The sequence below is a fragment of the Vidua macroura genome, chromosome 5 (assembly GCF_024509145.1).
Source record: "Vidua macroura isolate BioBank_ID:100142 chromosome 5, ASM2450914v1, whole genome shotgun sequence".
NCBI classification, from domain to species: Eukaryota; Metazoa; Chordata; class Aves; order Passeriformes; family Viduidae; genus Vidua; species Vidua macroura.
In genome coordinates, this window is record NC_071575.1 from 54,105,731 (window position 1) to 54,124,118 (window position 18,388).

Sequence of the window (18,388 nt, forward strand, 5' to 3'; positions counted from 1 at the left end):
AAAGAAAGCAAAGAATCACTCAAATGTCCCTGAACTTCAGAGGAGATGCAGTCAATTAGGTTACTTTGTGTTGTTCTTTTCTCTGGAAAAGGAGCCATGAACACACACCCTTTAAGCTGCTTGTACTACATCATCAATTTTATATATATATATATATTATATATAATGCATATATATAGTATACATGTATATAGTATGCATATATAATATATATATATATATTTGCATACACATTTCTTTTACCTCAATCTGGAATCATCTGGTTTCATGCAACACACCTATCAAGAATCAAAACTATTAATTAGATCATAGCTGGTGTAACTTTAATATCAAATCCTTTATTATATAGTGATTGAGTGTTGCTCAGCATCAATCAGCTCTGACTAGAATCCTCATCCTTCAGTTCAGTTAATGCGTTGCCTCCATCACCTTTTCCTCTGCCACCTTCTTCACACAGAGCCTCTCCTTGTTGTTCACTACTGAGGCACCTCTGTCAGCCTCTGAAGATAGCTCTGTGTTGCTGGCATTGAGAGAACAAACTGAACTGTCCTGTGACCTATTCGGTAGCAGCCATATCCCAGCAGTCCAAAAAATGTTGCTTTTAAAACAAATTTAAAAATCTTACTTGAAGCTGATGGAGGAGGCACACTGAAACAAAATATAGAAAACAATATTAGTATTTGCATGGCTGGAAACAGTTGGAATTTTCCAATTAAAAAAAAAGGGATCTTTTCTCCCCTTCCTCCCCATAGAGCAGGAAATTTTCAGGTAGCAGATGCATCATGAATGAACAATGTATTCTTTCATGTTCAAGGGCTACATACAATTAAATAACAATAAAAATTAATAAACACTAACAAAGCATTTTCAACTTATGCCGCTCTTAATGGCTAGGAACTTTTACTTGTCCATCACCCTGCCAAAATAACTAAGTCAATATTCACACTTTTTTGAAGAATACTAAAAGGGAATATTTAGCTTTTCACAGAGCTCCTTTCAAGTCTCTGCACTGGCCACCTGAACCAGGAAGGCAGAAGACAACAGGCACACCAGGTCTACCGCCCAACATTCAAGCAGTCTCACTGTGGGCATATCAACCAAACAGTTAATATTACCTTCCCAATAAAGTTGACTTTGAGAGCACAGCCACATGCACGTGCAGCCCTGCACCCTCACTAACAGTCTCTGCAGCAGCTCAGAAGCACCACAGACCAATATTACTAGGCTGTATTATAATCTCTCCTGTATTTCTGAAGTCCTGACCTTTGTGGCTTTATGGGATACACATAGTCTGAATGCTTTGGTTCTTCAATTCTGTCTTTTACAAAGCATATACATCTATTTTAATAGGTACTTCAAAGCAAGAATTCACAAGGTACATGGCTTAAACCAGCTCATAATTAGTCAGGTATACACATTAAAATAAGTCATTACTTAGATATACACTTAAAATAGGGTACAAGCAACCCTTGCCAGACACTAAGCTTGCCAGAGAGCCAGCAGTGTCCTGACAAAACAAAAGCTTTAAATCCAATTATTTATATTTACCTAAGTTAGACTAAAAGCCTTGTTCTGTTTTCACCATCTTCAACAGCCCTCATTTGAGATTTCATTTTAGAAGACTTAAACGAGGACCAATTAATTTTCTTTCTAGACAAGAGCATATTCTCATCTCTACTTCCCTCCATATTCAACTATTCTTTTTCCTTTAATTTTTTTTTTCTTTGCTGTCAGCAGAATCTGCAAGCACTGCACAGCAAGTCAGTGAGCTGACAGGGCAGGGATGACAGTAGAGATGTTTCTTCAAGCTGTGACAATCAACCAAAAAAACTCCAAAGAAACTGCTGGTTTTTAGCAAAAGAAGCTGTTACATCAACATGTAGGAAAGCAATACCTCATTATTTCCTGGATCTTTAAGTCAGAATTCCAGTTCTTTTCAATCCCAGGTACGTGACCCATGCCAACAACACCAACTACAACAGATGGGATATATTTTCTAGGTTCATCTGAGAAAAGAGAGATGAAGAGAAAGGAACATATCTGTAAAATAACTAATTTCAAGCTATAAATAAGTAGCCAATGTGTGAGACTACAAAATTGATTTTTCCAAGATATAGGGGCTTTTACTACCACATATTGAAACCCTGTTGTTGCATACTGATCTCACCTACTGCCTCTTTCACTGAAAAAGTCAGCATGGATTCTGGATTTTCAGGAATCATTTATTTAATAAATAGACCTGGCCAGTGCTCATACTTCAGCCTCAGGGTGACAGGCTCAGCAGATGCAAGCTAAATTAACTTCTTTCCTTTTCTGTGTAGGTCATGTTTCTATGCTGCTTATGAGGAACACTCCTGCTCCTTGCCATTCTCCTGAACAGAGAACTTTCTCCGCCACTTTGCACAGTGGCACCTGGCACACAAAGTTTACCAAGATTTGGGCTCACAATCAGAGAACAATGCTTGAGATCACACCTGTTCTCTAAAGCTCACTGTTAGAGACCTGGCCTCAGCAACAGCAAACCCAGGCCAGCGACATCCAGCAGTTAGCCAGCAACCGTCAGACCAACGCAACATGTGCCAGCTCTCACCCTTACCTCCCATCTACCAGCCATATTTCACAACACCCAAAATGTGGTTTCTGGAAGTTTTCCCCAATGAAAAATATAGCACCATGCCACAGTAAAAATAACTCACAAAAGATCTTCTAAGGAATAATGATCAGGCTGCCTTCCTATGCAGAAAATTCTACATAATACATAAATATAAAATACAAGTTCCACTGTTTTGCTTTAAATATTCACCCTTGATTTTTTCCAGAAAAAAAAAATAAACATGTGAAGAGCAGCCCACTTCAAAATGGAACAAAACTGTATTGAAAACCCTAGAACTATTTTTACACATATTTACCAAATTGTTTTTTCTGAATTTTCTTTTTCTCAGTCTATTCTGGAGTTGCTCTAAAGCAGAACAGCAACTACAACATTTGTGCACTAAAGTGACGACAAACACTGTCTTCTTAAATATTAAGTAAGAGGTAACATACTTCAGTATGCTTATCGATAGGAAGGGCATGCTGATTACATACGGCAGCAGAATACTTCAAAGATTAGACAAATACTATTTTTCTATATGCCTATACCTTGCTGAAACTGTAGTCACATATGATTATTACTGCCAGATCAAAGTTCCTAGCAGCCCAATTTATAATTATAAAAAAACCTATGAAGACTACTGAAATTAGACAATGAACCTATCAAGAAATGAATCCCTCAGCAGCCAGTGACAATAATGAATTTGGTGAGATAACAGGGCAAGCGAGATAGATGACTGTCCCATAGTGTGCTGTCATACCAGATCCCTGCCTTTTGAAAGTTGTCTGGCTAATTAGTACTTACCAGTTTTGAACAGCACAATGAGAAAAAAAACCATAATTTAGAGTTTACTGCTCTAGGTGGTTTCAACAGAGGAGCAATACCCCTTTTTAATTTTTTTAAGCATTGTATCTTATGTGACATGTAGCATTCATGAACAGAACATCCCAGATTTCCTGAGAACTGAACTTTGGACCAGTACACAAAGAACATCTTGCTGGTTATAATCTTTAAATAAATGGTTATAATGCTTTAAAACAATTACTTTCTGAAGCTCGAGGTAGTTCTATCTGCTTTGCTGCTTGCTTCAACATGTAGGTCAAGTAAATATCTCGTTCGGAGACAATCGTTCGATGAAGATCAGGGAATTCTCCAATCATTTCTGCCATCATCTGTTCCAGTAAATCCTTCTGTTTGCATTTCTCCACATCATCTTTACTGAAAGAAAGGTAAGTTTTCTCAGTATCTGTTATGCTTTTAAAGGTCAACACAGACAAACTAATGGATCAAAACAATTGGGCATTACACCTAAACACAGTTCTCTTCCCCCAGTTTTCCTCTCCAGAAGGAAAATAATCTCCATAAACCTGTCAAACTTGATACCTAACAATGCCTCTGCAGTGAAGGAAAGGGAAAGAAAAGAGGTCACTTGCCTTTAGCCAGTTCAACTGGATTTTTTCCTTTCCCCCTGTAAAAGCTGACAACTCAACTCGCAAAACCACTAGGGCTTCAAAGGCAGGAGTTAGCATGGTGCCCCATTTTCAGTGTACATTAATAAGCTTAGAAGAGCCTACACACAGCTCTTCTGAGGAAGCAGATCTGATCACTGAACACACAGAAACTCTACTTAAGGAACAAAAAAGGCACACTGTAATGCACAGTCTGAGGGCATGGAGAAAGATCTGCAGGTTCCTAGTGTCAATCACAGGTCTCTCGCAGGGATGTCAAAGTTATAAACCAATTTGCAGAACAGAAAAACAGAAAACGGGCAGGAAATGCAAAATGAGGACTGCAGAAATAAATTTAATGAGCTTTTACTCTTTTCATAGGTGCTATAAACCCTTCTGTTAGCACCCCTAGGTGTGGGTCATAGCTTGTGGCAATGAAATTATCTGGTTTGACATCACTGTCTATTAAAGAATGATGTCAAACAGGCTTCCTTTAGTTTCCAAGATGAAAAGAAGACTACAAACATCAGCAGGGCAAGCTAAAGGAGAAATGCTAGCTTTCAACAGACACAGAAACATCAACAGACTGACAATTTTTATGTAGAATTTTTACTCCATTTTCCATGGAATCTCATGTTGATGGCTGGATGTGGAACTCAAGAATATACAAATTATTGTACTGAGGCCTTTAGTCTCTCTAATTTACAATATCCACACACAGTGTTGGGAAAGATTTTATTTTCTGCACAATAAAATAATAATAATTTAAAGACATTTTTAAAGTATACTAGGAATTCTTCAGCACCGAATCTTACACTTCACCTGGAAGTAATGCATTGAAAGACAAAGGAAGACCTGACACAAGATCAGAAAGACAGCTTTCACCTCAAAAATACATATTACTGCAGGATAGTTTGTATATTCATCCCTCTCTCATGTTTCATTGCATCAGGTTGGGTACCCTCATACTAAAGTCAAACTGAAGAATTGAATAATCCACCCCAAACATAAAACATATATGGGGTACTTATTCATACCTGATGGGGTCAGATAAGAAGCAAAGGCCCCAGGCAAGCTTGACTTTTTGCCAGAAGGAAAGTGCAGCAATTGCTCTCTTAAATGTAACAGGGATGGGCCGGTCACCAAGGTGGAATTTACAGAAAGGTACTTTACTGGCCTGAAAGAGAAGATACAGATAACTAGTCAAAATTTCATACTGCAGCACAGCACATTCTTATTAACGAACATTAAGGATTCACTGTGTTATACAAGGTATCTTAAAGAAGAGCAAGTGGTGTCATGCTTCAACAAAAAAAAAAAAATATTTTGGCTTTGCAGTAAATAAAATTTACAATATACTACTACATTACTTCATAAAGGAATAAATCCACTACACAATGCAGTAGGTATTACAGTAAAAACCATTAAATTGTAATGCCACACACTCGAGGTTACTTGCAGAAGCTTCTGATTATTACTACATAAGGTGACAATGGGGCTCAATGTCTATCTGGGTCTGAATAAAGTCTAGGTGAACCAACTGCCATCACTTTGCTTTCACCTAGGATTTGACCCGATCATCAACCTTACAGTTAGTTGGTCATGATAAAAGATATTAAAGAAAGAGCTTGCGAGACAATAACTGATGCCAGATACCGCGTGATAATGTCAGACTTAGCTGTAGCTCACACTGACAAATTTTAGCACAGTACAGAATTTCTAGAAAATTCTTTCCTATGCATAGTTGTTTAAAAATTTCTAGCAATTGTTTTAGAATAGGACAGAGCTAGTTTTTTTTCTTTCCCACTTAAAATGGGAAGCACTTAAAATGTTTAATTCTGGTCTAGAATGCTCAAGAAAATAAACCTTGAAGAACTTTTCTTTTTATTAAGGATAAATATAACCAAATTATTCCAGATTGTTTTTCAGCAATGTGTCTCAAATTTCTTTACTAGTACATAATTTACATAAAAATAGGAATATACATTCTGCAAGATGGATGTATACACAGAAAATAGCGTCCCAGTATTCCCAGACAAAAAAAATAAATAGTAGTATAAAACAGCCACTATTTAATTCCAGTATCACTGCTGGCAGTAGTACAAAAGGTGACATTAAAAGACTATATAGGACTAACAGACCAGTCAGATATTTCGCTTCCCTAGTCTTTGTAGGTGAATGGAACATGTCAGATCTCATTAATCCTTTAGAGCTGGTTTTCATAACCTAAAATCCTGACACCACCAACAGTGGGACCAACATCAACATTCAGAATTCAAAAACAATTATTTAAAAGAAACTAAATTATTAATGAAAACAAATGTCTTCACAAATATCATCAGGAAAAAGCCTTATTTGAAGCCTTTTTTGAATTTGAAGTGCTTTCCTACCACTTATGTCTACAAATCTTTGTACCTTAAGGTACAGTCTGAGGTCGAACATGATTTTTACTATTTCATTGGCTTCAGCAGAGGTATGGCCAGAGTGCTCTTTTCTAGGCAATAACAAAAGGGTTTTATTGAGTTCAACCCTGGAAGCAAAAGGCCAGTAATCTGACCTCAGAAAAGCCATTTCAAGTTCGCACCTCTTTGAAAGCCTCCCTGAATTCTCCTCCTGGGGCCATTCCCAGCTGTTCTGTGATGTGAGCAGAAACCTTCAGAAGCAACATTTGCATCAGTCCAGACATGACTCCATTCTGGCAGAAGAGGGAGAAAAACATGTAAAAAAACAGGCTGACGAATGCACTGTTCACAGAAGTGAAAAAAAACCCCATTAATTATTTTAATGAAGAAACAGCACTGAAGCTACATTTTGGAACCAATTCACTGATCAACACAGCCCATATTTCAGTTTTTATCAGTTTACCTCACTGTGTGGCCAAAGTATTCCATCCTTCAACAAAAATATATAGCAAGTTAAGAAAATAAAGGATAGCCAGACTTATTTCAGTCTATATTTACTCTGTCTGCTTGAAGAAAGTGTCTGAATAGCTCAATGGCTAAACAGTTCATACTGTGCATTTAATTTTTCTTGACCTATCTGGATACAAATAAAATAAAGGTACCACAGGAACATATTCCATTAAACGTACAGTGAATGCCACGTCCTAGAAATACTGAAGTGAATAGCCAGTGGTATAATCCCAGACAGGTCTACAATAGTGAAAAACACCAGGTTGAGAACTGGTTAGATGCAGAAACAAAGAGAAACTAACGTTGCACAAGAAATTGCAGCGTACAACTTCGGCATACAAGATCTGAAAAGAGATCTTACAGTCTGGAGTATGAGTCAGCCCCATAAGAAGACTGAAGGCTGTCTATTGCTTTTTTGAAGCATGAACATTAGACTTAAAATCAAAACCCTTCTCTTGAAAAATAAAAGAATTCTCCTATGTGTACTTAAGCAAAATTTTCCTTTCCTGACCTTTTAAAAAAGAACGAAAAGAACATCTCAAATCTGACCCTTCTGTCCAGCTCTGGCTGTCCTCAACAAATTATTTTTATTTTTATGATTAGGGCTCAATGAATCAACATTACCTGTCCCAAAGCATAACCTGCACCTTGGTTACAAATCTCCGATTTGTCATCAGTCCATAATTCTGCCAAAAGGGGCACTGCCCCTTCCCTCAACAAAGGCTAATTTCCTGCTATATCATCAGCTTCATGCAACTGCACATGAGGCTTTGTAGGATAGCCTGACTTAATACTGGAAGTTACCAGGGAAAGGTCCTGGTCACCATTCCTTGCTCAAATGACCCACCCTGTGCCAGATCCAATGCTTGTGTGACCTCTCCAAAGGCTGTGGGTGGGTTTGTGCTGTTAAATGGACTCAACAGTCACTGAGGACCAGAACTGGCAAAAGAAAGGTGTTATTTTCTAAGCAAATTCATTACCTGCTTTGTCATACGACAAACTACCAAGCAAGGAAGAAAGTCAAGTGCTGGGCTTCTTGGGCAAGCCAAGGAAGAAACGTGAGAAAAAGTGTGCATCCCTGAGATCCAGTTAAAGTGCCTGAGCAACAAAGGTTTCCAAAGTTCAGAAAAGATAGTCACAACCCCTCGCCAAAAAACTAGGATAATGCAGTCTGAAGTTATTTGCTGGCGGATCTCTCCTTCAGGATTGATGCACCTGAAGTTGTATTTTTACACTGTGACAGGAAGATTCATCCTGTTGGCTAATAGAGGAATGCATATTTGAAGTGTTTCCAAGTTGTCTGTGCTCTTAACCTGCATGAAAATTAGTGCCTTCCATATCTGTTTAGCATGAAGGAGATAAAGGGTGACAAGCAGCTGTATGTAGCAGCAACCAGCAACAACTGGCCAACCAGATACTGTCAGGGGATAAAGAGAAAAACGTACAAAAAATGATGAGAGTGAAACAGTAAAGGAGGTTATTATCTATGCTAGATTATTCAGTGTTGTATAAAGAAAAGCTGACCATAAAAGGACATTAAATCCTGAGTGGATGGCAATAATTTTGTAGGTTAGATGCAACAGCCATAAATAAACATAGCAATGCACAAGTATAAAGAAATTTAACTGCACAGGAAGAGGGATGCAAAGCTATTGGCACATAGGAAGGAGAAAGCAAACCACCAGTTTTATCATCTCAATGTTCAATAGCAGTCAGAAAGCCAGAAGAATAAGAGAGATTACTGGGAAAGGAACAATAGCAAAACATGAAAGCACTGCTGTACAATCTTTAGCAGACTCCTGCCTTGAAAACAAGATACTTTGACTAGAAAGTGTGCAAAGAAATATGAAACATATGAGAAAAGATTAAACATACTAAATACTCATGAAGCTTGGGACAGGATGACTGAGGGAACATACACTATTAGACACACAACTAGCACAGAGACAGTGAAAAGGGCAGGAAGAGCAAGCAATATCCAGGCAAAGAACACTTATACTATGTATGGGAACACAACCTATGCAGGAGGTCTTGGAGCTACTCTTTGACTGCATAACAAGTCACTGATCCAGCACCAAGTGCAGAAACAAGCCATATGTACTGTCATTCACAATTCTTTTAAAAACCCAAATTCCCATGAAGGGAGGCAGCAGAGTCTTGACACCTGGAGCCTGGAATTGGTTTTTTATCTACTGCTGCAAGACTGCTGTAGGTTAGACTTCAAAACACAAGTGAAGGTAGCAAGTGAACAGCAGCCTGCTCCTGTCCATAGGGATGTACCTATCATCAATCAATCAATTCATTTTATATCCATTTTATTGAAGAGGACTATCCCTGTGGGTTACCTAAACATGGAGGGCTGTATTACACAGTGCAAAAGGTGAATTTTTTTCACTAGCCAGAACCAAGAATACAATATATTCCTCCACAGGTAACTTTAGACAAAAAGAGGTTAAAGCATGATTCTGCTGTCTCTAGCTCACTTTCTCCTCTGTCCCCAGAGCAAGGTTTCTCAACTGCCCCTCTGTGCCAAGAGAAGCAATCTTACAGCCACCAGGAGATGATGTAGCAAAAAAACAAGCCTTTCTCAAACTATCACAGGGCCGTGGTATGGACTCAGAAGGGAGAGTGGAAGCACGAAGACAGGGAGAAGATAAGAAAAAACCTGTCTTATCAGTTTGGTTTAAGCCAACTTTTACTGCACATCTCCAGGTTATCCACATTTAAACCAGATACCAGTCTGCACCATGTTGCTTTGCTTAATGGAAAGCAAACAGGTACTTCTCTGCAACCAGCTGTAAGGGTTTTGAAATTCAAGGAGGAGCTAAAGGAAGCTCAATTTCCAGCTTCAATTAAGAGCAATTAAATAAAATTTTAGTGCTTAATATTCATGTAAGTGATTATAAAAAGACACCATTTGGGCTTTTTTTTTTTCCTCATTTCCAATATTAAAGATGAAAGTTGAAAGCAGCTTTGACTTTTAGTGTAGCTTTTAGGCCTGTCTCATTTCAATTAGAGGAGGCAACTAAGGCATAACTGAGCAACTTACCAACTGGTCTGATTTTTATCAGAGGAAAACAAAGACCCTATAATTTGGCATGAGACAGTTGGACTGTTCCTCCTGGTTTTCTCTATATAATCCATACTGTTAGTGATTCAAAGGGAAAGGTTGGGGGTATTTTTTGGTTGAAACCATAGACAGAGAAATACTTTCTTTAAAAGGCCCAATGTTCAAATTTTATTATTTGCATTATTCCTGCCAATAAACTAAAGGAGACTAATACTGAGCTATAAGAATAGGAAGGATCCTTGTAATGTTCTCTAGATTTGGAGCCAACAGAGTCTGTGTTTTCTACTGTCTGCATGCAAGATCACTTCAAGCCCTGGTAGGAAGAGGTAACTACAAAGCTGCCAACGTGACTTTACATCACAGAGAAAAAAAAGTCTGCTATTTTGTTTTCATTCTCCTTTTCCTCTTAACATGACATAAACTGTTGGATTTAGCTTTGATATAAAGAAAATAAGTTTCTGTGCCTGTTCACAAGATCAGAAGACCCCCAGCTATGCTGTTCCAGTTGTGAACATGCATTTTGGCTACATGCATCAGAATAATCCATCTTACCTAAGATAAACAGATAGATGCAGCAATTCATGCAACATGCAAGTGTTTTGCAGTGTATTTTCCTTTGATAGGGCATAAATGAAGAAAACAAGAAAGATGCATTATTGCCTAACTCTGTGAGTCAGAAAGCCAGCTCTGAGACCTTGTGTGTGAACACACACACTGCATAGCCCTGAGCCACTGCAAGTGCTTATGCGTGCATGCAGATTATATTCCTATGGAGGGGAGGGTACAGTCCTGGAAATTCCCCAAGAACATCAATAAAGCAAGTCCAATATACAGTTAGCACACAATCAAAATAACAATCTACGAATTTCTTCATCCAACTGGACACTGAAACTCTTTACTATTGACCACACACTGCCATTCTAATCAAGTGTCCTGTCCTTTTTAAGTCAACTTTGTGTTGTTGCACTGTGCCTAGCTTAAAATCACCCAAATGCAAGCTAGCTAGGTAAAACTGTAAAAATACAGGACTTTTTTTTGTACACACATCCAGACATGTCCACAAACTGCCAGAGTAGTTATAATTTGAATAGAATCCCACACTTTTTAGCCCATTTTTCAAATTCCCCTTCATGGCCTATTGTCAATTAGAAACTACTCCAAAGACAAGTGGATAAGTAGGAATTAAAGAGCAACACACTAGGATAAGGAAGGAATGCAGCTAAACAGAAAACACCAAAATTAAGTGCTCTTTAAATAGCTGTGATACCGATGCAGATTTCAGGAATAATAATCACATTTAAATATATTAGCAGACCATTACAAATTGCAAAGTTAGACTTGTGTCCTGCAAATGGAGCAGCTGTTAAATGCAGGAGGATTCCTATCAAGGTCAACAATTTGCCCAACCAATCCCATTGTGAAGAGAAAGTCCTCAATGCTCCATCTGAAAATAGAAAAAACACCCAAACCTAGCTTTGGCACTGTAGTAGTACTCTCACCTACATCAACAGTATTAGATTCCCAGCTCGGGGGAATACTAGCTCTGATTGCAACTTGACAAATTGCTCAACATAAACCTTTAATTCTCACTGTAGGAATCATACCTGCTTTATAGCTTGTTGAAGTTTTTCCAGATTTATTTCTTTGGCTTCTTTTAGTAATGTCTTTTCATCCATCTTTAACATAGAAACTCTGTACTGGCACAGTTCCACTACAACTACATCAGGCTGCACTTCTTGTATTGTCTGAAAAAGATGAATTTATTTATACTGCTTTAGAAAGGAATAAACAGAAATGCAGCCAATATCAACATTTTAAAGAGAAAAAAGACCTTAAGATCACATTCTAATAATAATTTTCAATTAAAAAAAACAGTAGAATAGTAAATAAGAGTTCTCCAAATAACTATGCATTGACAACAATATTACAGAAGGTGACAGCAAAATGTCTTAGTTACTGGATGCTTTGGGACAGGATAATGGTGAACATACTTTGCTGGGAGGGGAGCAGGGAAGAAACACACTTCATGTTAAACTTTTCACATTCACAATATTAATTTGACTGTACTCTGTGGTCCTTTGCTATCTGAGTTAGAATACGCTTTGTGTCAGAACTGTCAACCCTGCAACCCTGATTCTTACAAGATTCCTCCCCTTCTAGCTCCTGAATAAAGGCACTCTAAACTGCAGAGTTTGCAGGAGGTACAATATGAAATAGTTCCTACTTGCACTAGGGCTTCAGACCTATTTGCAGCTTGAGAATGGAATCCAAGTTTTGTGCAGCATGGTTTTACAGCCCAATACTATCCTGGCAACGTAAGCTTCACAAGTGAGATTTCTTCTTTCAACACTGATGCTGTATCTGCCTTTTTTATTGAAGGGCAAGTAAAAATACTGGCCTGGGAGAGCAATATATTGTATCAAAAATTATTACTGTAACACGTCAGCTTCTTATCCCATAGTGCAGTTAGCCCTCCAACAGCCAATTATTAAAAACAGAGCCTGAAGGTTACAGCACAAAACCAAGTCAGAGAGCTGGACTTCATTCTACTTAGTGCTAAGTTGAAATATTACAAAGATACTGCTGAAGGGCTCACACTGAGTATTTACCTTTACTACATCCTTTTTGCTGCTGTCACTGAAGTGGGCTGTTCCAACTACATATACTTTAGAACCATCCTCAGTATCAAGCTCAGTCACAGTGCTTGGTAAAGCAGGCCTTTTCTGCCTCTTCTTCAACTTCATCTCCAGGAGAATTTTAAATGCATCTGCATCAGCTATAAATGTAAAGAAAAATAGAAAAGAAAAGCACATATGATATAAAGTGCAAGTAAGTAAGCCAGAAAATAAAAATGTCGCCACTAACAGCAGAGCAGAGCTAAAAGGCCATTGATTTACCACTGTAATCTTACATTCAATTCTGAAGCTACATCATTGAGAGTGCCATCACTGGAGAGGCTGCCTCCAAGCATGGGTCTCAGTCCAGGTTTCCTACCCTGTGGACACTGGGACAGGTTGTCCACGCAGTTCAGTAAGGGAAAGAGAGAAGCTGTGTGGCAGGTGAGGTGGACAGAGAAGCAAAGAATACTTAGAAAAGGTATACACTAAATTAGAGAAAAAGAAAAAAAAAAAGCATTTCTTAAATTCTAAACCCAAAGTGTTCCATTTTGGGGTTCTTATCTATATAAATGATAGCAATACATGGACACTGGTGTGAATATGATGGCAAAGTCACCTCCACATATTGGCACATATAGGATACCTACAGTACCAACCGTAGCCTTTTCTGTGATTAACACACCAGGGATCAGTACACAAAGGAAAATTAAACCGTAAGAGGTATTTAGGTCAGGAATCCAGTCATTCTTCCATAGATTCAACAAGTATTTGAGATCAAAATGGTATAAAGTGAGTTTAGCTCCTCTATATCAAGCCTGCTGAATGGAAAACAGGAGGATCTATCAGCTCTGTCAGAGATGCTCATTGCCAGATAGCCTCATTGACTGAGACAGAGAAGCTTTAACTCAACATCAATGGGAAATTAAAGTAACTTTGAATGAGTCATCTTAAAGCTGTAATGCATCTTAGGAAAAAAAAGTATCAAGCAGGAAAGCAGAGTTTTGTTTCCAACCAACTCTCTTTCTCTGGCAAGCTGCTGCACAAGTTAGCAGAGGTCTCAAGTAGTCTCCAGAAGCCTGGAATAGGATCATAAGCCCAGAGGAACAAAAAAAAAAAAAAAAAAAAAGATTAGTGAACAGTTTGTAGGCAGGAAGTCAAAGATGCAGATAAATTACAGCCTCCTACCAGACATTCATTTTATGAATCTGGTTTAACTGTGTGACAAAACAACCCCAAACCAAAAACAAACAAAAACCCCAACAAATTAGAAGGAAACCAACCAAACAAAAGAGAAAACCCAAACAAAAAACTAAAAGCAACCTTTCAACATCCTTCTTAGCATTTTAGCAACCTACTACTTCCCGGTCAATACCCAAGAACATGGTGTGTTGCAATCAGTACTATCTGAGCTACGACAATGTTGCTTCAAAACAGATGGTGATGCTGAGGAGGAGGTAAGAAAAACATGACTGAAAAAGGAAGTAGAGGTAAGGCTGTTGCATTTGTAGCACTCTCAGTCATATAATTATAAAAGCAGCCATAGCAGATGAACAAAAACCCACCTAAGCAAATATCTTACCTCCCACTATGGTCAAAGGTGAATGCCTAATGGACAACATAATACATGGGGAAGTGTGTGTAATACCTATCTGAAATACTTTCCTAGCCTAAAGCCATTTATGGTTCAGATTCCCCCAATTGAAAAGTGGTTTCTACATATTTGGTAACCCTTAAAGGGTGTGATTTCTATTTATTTTTGAAGCTTTCACCTCACACATATACTCAGTACTGGACTGAATAATGTTTCACATGAAGAAAAAATGTGATAGTGGTACTGCACCAGATGTTATAATTTAAGAACACAATTAAGGAAAACATTCTCAGGAGCAGCTATGGTTTTTATTGAACAAACTTCTATATCTGGAGGAAAAAAAAAAGCAACATAAAAAAATTAATCTGCTTCTTTACGACTGCATACACCTCCCACAGCTTTAGTCAAGGCTCTGTTTGCTCCCATGAAAGCTGAGATCCCTAGGAATTATTCAGAAGTGTTACTGTTACACAGTAATTTGCCCTGAGGTGGTTCAGAGCCTATTATCTGCCAGAAAGCACAATCTGAATGTTCCTATTGTTATAAATGAGCACTGGATATATTCATATCATAAAAGTGTATCAATATAGATGAAGCAAATCCTAAGAAGCCTTTGTTTTTTCCTCTTGAGAAAGAAATGCCTGTCATTATCTGATCTTACCAATAACAGGTAAGAAAAGATACTCTTCCTAGTCTTCACAAGACAGTTTTGGTTGGAATACTTCTATTGCCACATCTTGCAGGCTTGCCAAAACATTATCATGCTAGCATGGGCAAAGCATTCCACTTGGGACAACTCATCACCATCATATCACTAGATGCCAGACTGTCAAAGCAAACATATACTCATGCATCACTGGCTTAGAAAGCAATAGCTAAGCTTAAAACAATAGCTGAGTGTATCTATTAAATCTAAAAATATTTACTTTTGAAAGTATGGGATCAGCAAACTGACAATCAATATGTCATTGCTCTTTCTAAATTTGATTTACACAACTGGGCCTTGAAACAAATCACGAACTTCACTTGCATCTCCCTTTTTTGCCAACAGCCCTGTCCTTTTTAGGTAAGGAAAATGTGAGGACATTTAGTTGAATACTCCTTCCAGTATGATACACCCTCCCCAGTCAAACCAGAAACATACAGATATTCTGCGAAATACTTGACGTTTCCTTTGGGCCATCTTCTGGTGCATCGGAGGACGACATTGGATCTGCAGCAGCCTGTATGAAACAAATTCAAAAGGAGGCTGGGAATTATAATGGAATGTTTCAATACATCTTTCCCTTTGTGAGTTTACTCAATTTGAATCTACTGATAATATTCAAGCAAGTAAATAATTTAAGCAGTGTCACAGCTCAAAACATCTGTGATTTCACAACTATTTTTTCCTAGCTGCATGAGTATGAGAAAGAACATGTAAAAAACCGACTACTTCATGTCTATTTTAAGAGATAATATTTATACTTTACATGGAGTTTTAAAATAAATGGAATTCCAGATAAAAAGAACAAATTAATCTCTAACACTACTACGGTACTACAGCTACTACAGCACTTTGAGTTGAAAATGAAAATATGCACTGATTATTTTATACCATTTGACCCAACTACCAGTCAGCATTAGTCTGTCAGGAGTCTGACAAAGTTCATCAGTACTCACAAGACTAAATACATCCATTCTGGAAGAGTCAGGCCAAGTATTTGATGGAATAAGGCAATTACACAATATGCACATGAAATCTTAGAAAGTTCATGTGCATGTTGACTTTATACATATCAGAAATCAAAGTCAAAAATATACAAGGCATCTGCAGAGTTTTGCTCTCTAAAGGAACAGAAGGAAATTGAAAAGATTCTTGAAGACTGACTCTTCAATATTATCCCTGGAAGTCTATGATACAGGTCTTTGGCTAACAAAAATCTTTCTTATTTTTAATTAACCAGCAAGTTTTAAAACCTGGGCATAGAACTCAAACAGTTTCAGTCGTTCAGCCAATGTCATTCAAGCCAGAGACACAGAGTTAGTGCAGGAAAGACTCAGGAATAAGGGAAAGCTAAATTATAAACTACCTTTAGGCAACTACCTTAATTCAAAGTTTAATCAGGATGATTATTGGAAGGATTTGGAATTTCTGAACAACATTAAGTAAAAAAGTTAGAGACGGGATGACAACCCATCATCATTTAAGTACTTTCCAAAAACAGTATTAATGAGTCAGCAAGCATGCAGCCAACCTCTCCTGAAGGATATCAGCTTTTTAGCTAAAATGACTGGTTTATGTACTTTGCACTTAACCTGGTAAGGTTTAAAGAAGGCTGTACCAAGCACACCCAAATGTTAAGAGCTTTCTATAAGAGTAATTATTTTCCTCTTGCATTCCATTATGCCAAACGGGAATTTTGAGAAAATAAATCCTGAGTGTCTTACTGTGGCCCTACTGAAGGCAAAGAAAAATTTATGATACATTTCATGGACTAAACTCACAAAAGTACAACAGCTTTACAGTGCAAAGTTTAAAATAGTCACAGCAACACATCATCCTTTCAGTACCAAGCAGAAGTCTGTTCATTGACAACTGCAAACTGCAATTACACTGCAAATTGCAATTACATTCACAAATCTAATTTAACACCAGCTCAGCTTTTGATCACAACATATGGCTTGACTACTGCTTGCATACGTTAAGTCTAGTCACAACAATATTTTGGAAAAATTTATCCATCTGTAACATATGGAATTAATCCTATCACTTATGCTGGCTTTGTCATCACAACATCACAACACTGCAATGAGCACAGCACTAAGCCACCACATTAGGAATCTGTTGGTTGTTTTTTTTTATTAACAGGACAAAAGAACCGACGTTCTTATACTTCATAGGATAAAAATTTCCTGAGCTTCACCTGTTATACCAGAAAAAGGTTTTGAGATACATGGGTATGAAAGAAGAAAAGGAACAGAAAAGATAGAAAAAGCACCTCAGTTTAATTTGGCAAGGAACTTCAGCCATGTACAATGAGATTATTTGTATATAAGCAATTTCTGTAATTTACTCACAAAACCTTTTTCCTCCTAAAGGTTTAATCTCATAGGTTAGGCGATTTTATGCAATTCCTTACTTGCAAGTAGAATAATAGAAAAGGCCCATTTTAGCTTTTGCAACTGGAGGGAAAGAGAACCTGAAAAGAACCTAAATGTATCAAGAACAATAGCACTCAGCTCTCCATCTCCATTTTAAAAGGGGTCTCACACTGGCATTCTCAGTCCTAGGACTTTGCAGAACTTGCCCAAAAATAAGTGGAAGAACCTGGCTGATTCAGTCGACCTTTCCTGCGATTGTACTGAGATGCAAACTTCATTTCCAAGCCCTACCTCAGGCTGTTGCTCCTCTTGCATTCCTGCAGCGTAGACTTATTTTCACCAGCCACACAAGAACTGTAAGAAGTAAAAAGAGATGGGAGAGAATTAAAAATTATTGGCATAACCCAGAACATTTGCTCAAGAACTGTCTGGGGAAAAAAAACAAAAAGCAAAACAAAACAAAAAAAAAAAAAAGATGTGTCTCTACAGTCTCTAATATAGGCTGAAGTAATAAAAAGCAGCAAACTGAAGAGACACAAATGTCACCTCCAACTCTACTGCCACTAAGAAAACCAGAGCAAACCAACAGCAACTCCCCCAGCGGTACGTAAAACCAGCCTGTTTCAGTATGGCTCTTGAGGTGGCTCAAGCCAGAGAACAGTTTCTGCAATAGCAAAAATCTTGCTCAACTTAGTCAGTAGTTCTGTCTAGCTCATATCAACTACATCAAGACAGTTTTTAGGCAGATTTTAGGAATCCTCTATATTTCTAGGACTTTACTGCTGCACAGAATAGGAGAGCAGTCACAATCTTAATATTCAACTATAGTAATACATGTTGTTTTATCTTCATCATGTGACCACATATATTTATAAATATGCCAGGGTTAAAAGATCAGTCAGCCAGTATCTGTGTGACAAACCCATGAAACTAGGTTTTCAAACCCTTGTTGAATGGTTTCTGTGTTTTAGTTTAACAATAGCGATGAAGGAATCTTAAAAGTCCAAAGTTCTCCCTGAAGCTGGCAGAGTGCTGTGACTGGACTTGGGTAGTACTCTGAGGCAATTCCACA

General features: G+C 37.8%; 1 protein-coding gene across 3 annotated transcripts in view; it reads right to left on the reverse strand.

Moving 5' to 3' along the window:
- Positions 1-318: 318 nt before the first annotated feature.
- TRABD (TraB domain containing) overlaps positions 319-18,388 on the reverse strand; it is a 30,058-nt gene continuing 11,988 nt past the window's right edge. For all 3 annotated transcript variants that reach the window (XM_053977424.1, XM_053977425.1, XM_053977426.1), the window contains exons 2-10: positions 17,608-17,670; positions 15,377-15,455; positions 12,633-12,799; positions 11,628-11,768; positions 6,626-6,736; positions 5,079-5,218; positions 3,639-3,811; positions 1,895-2,006; positions 319-648 (exon numbers count right to left, since the gene is read on the reverse strand). In XM_053977424.1, the coding sequence (XP_053833399.1) occupies positions 477-648; positions 1,895-2,006; positions 3,639-3,811; positions 5,079-5,218; positions 6,626-6,736; positions 11,628-11,768; positions 12,633-12,799; positions 15,377-15,455; positions 17,608-17,631 (1,119 nt within the window). In that variant the 5' untranslated portion in view covers positions 17,632-17,670 and the 3' untranslated portion in view covers positions 319-476. The remainder of the gene's footprint in view (positions 649-1,894; positions 2,007-3,638; positions 3,812-5,078; positions 5,219-6,625; positions 6,737-11,627; positions 11,769-12,632; positions 12,800-15,376; positions 15,456-17,607; positions 17,671-18,388) is intronic.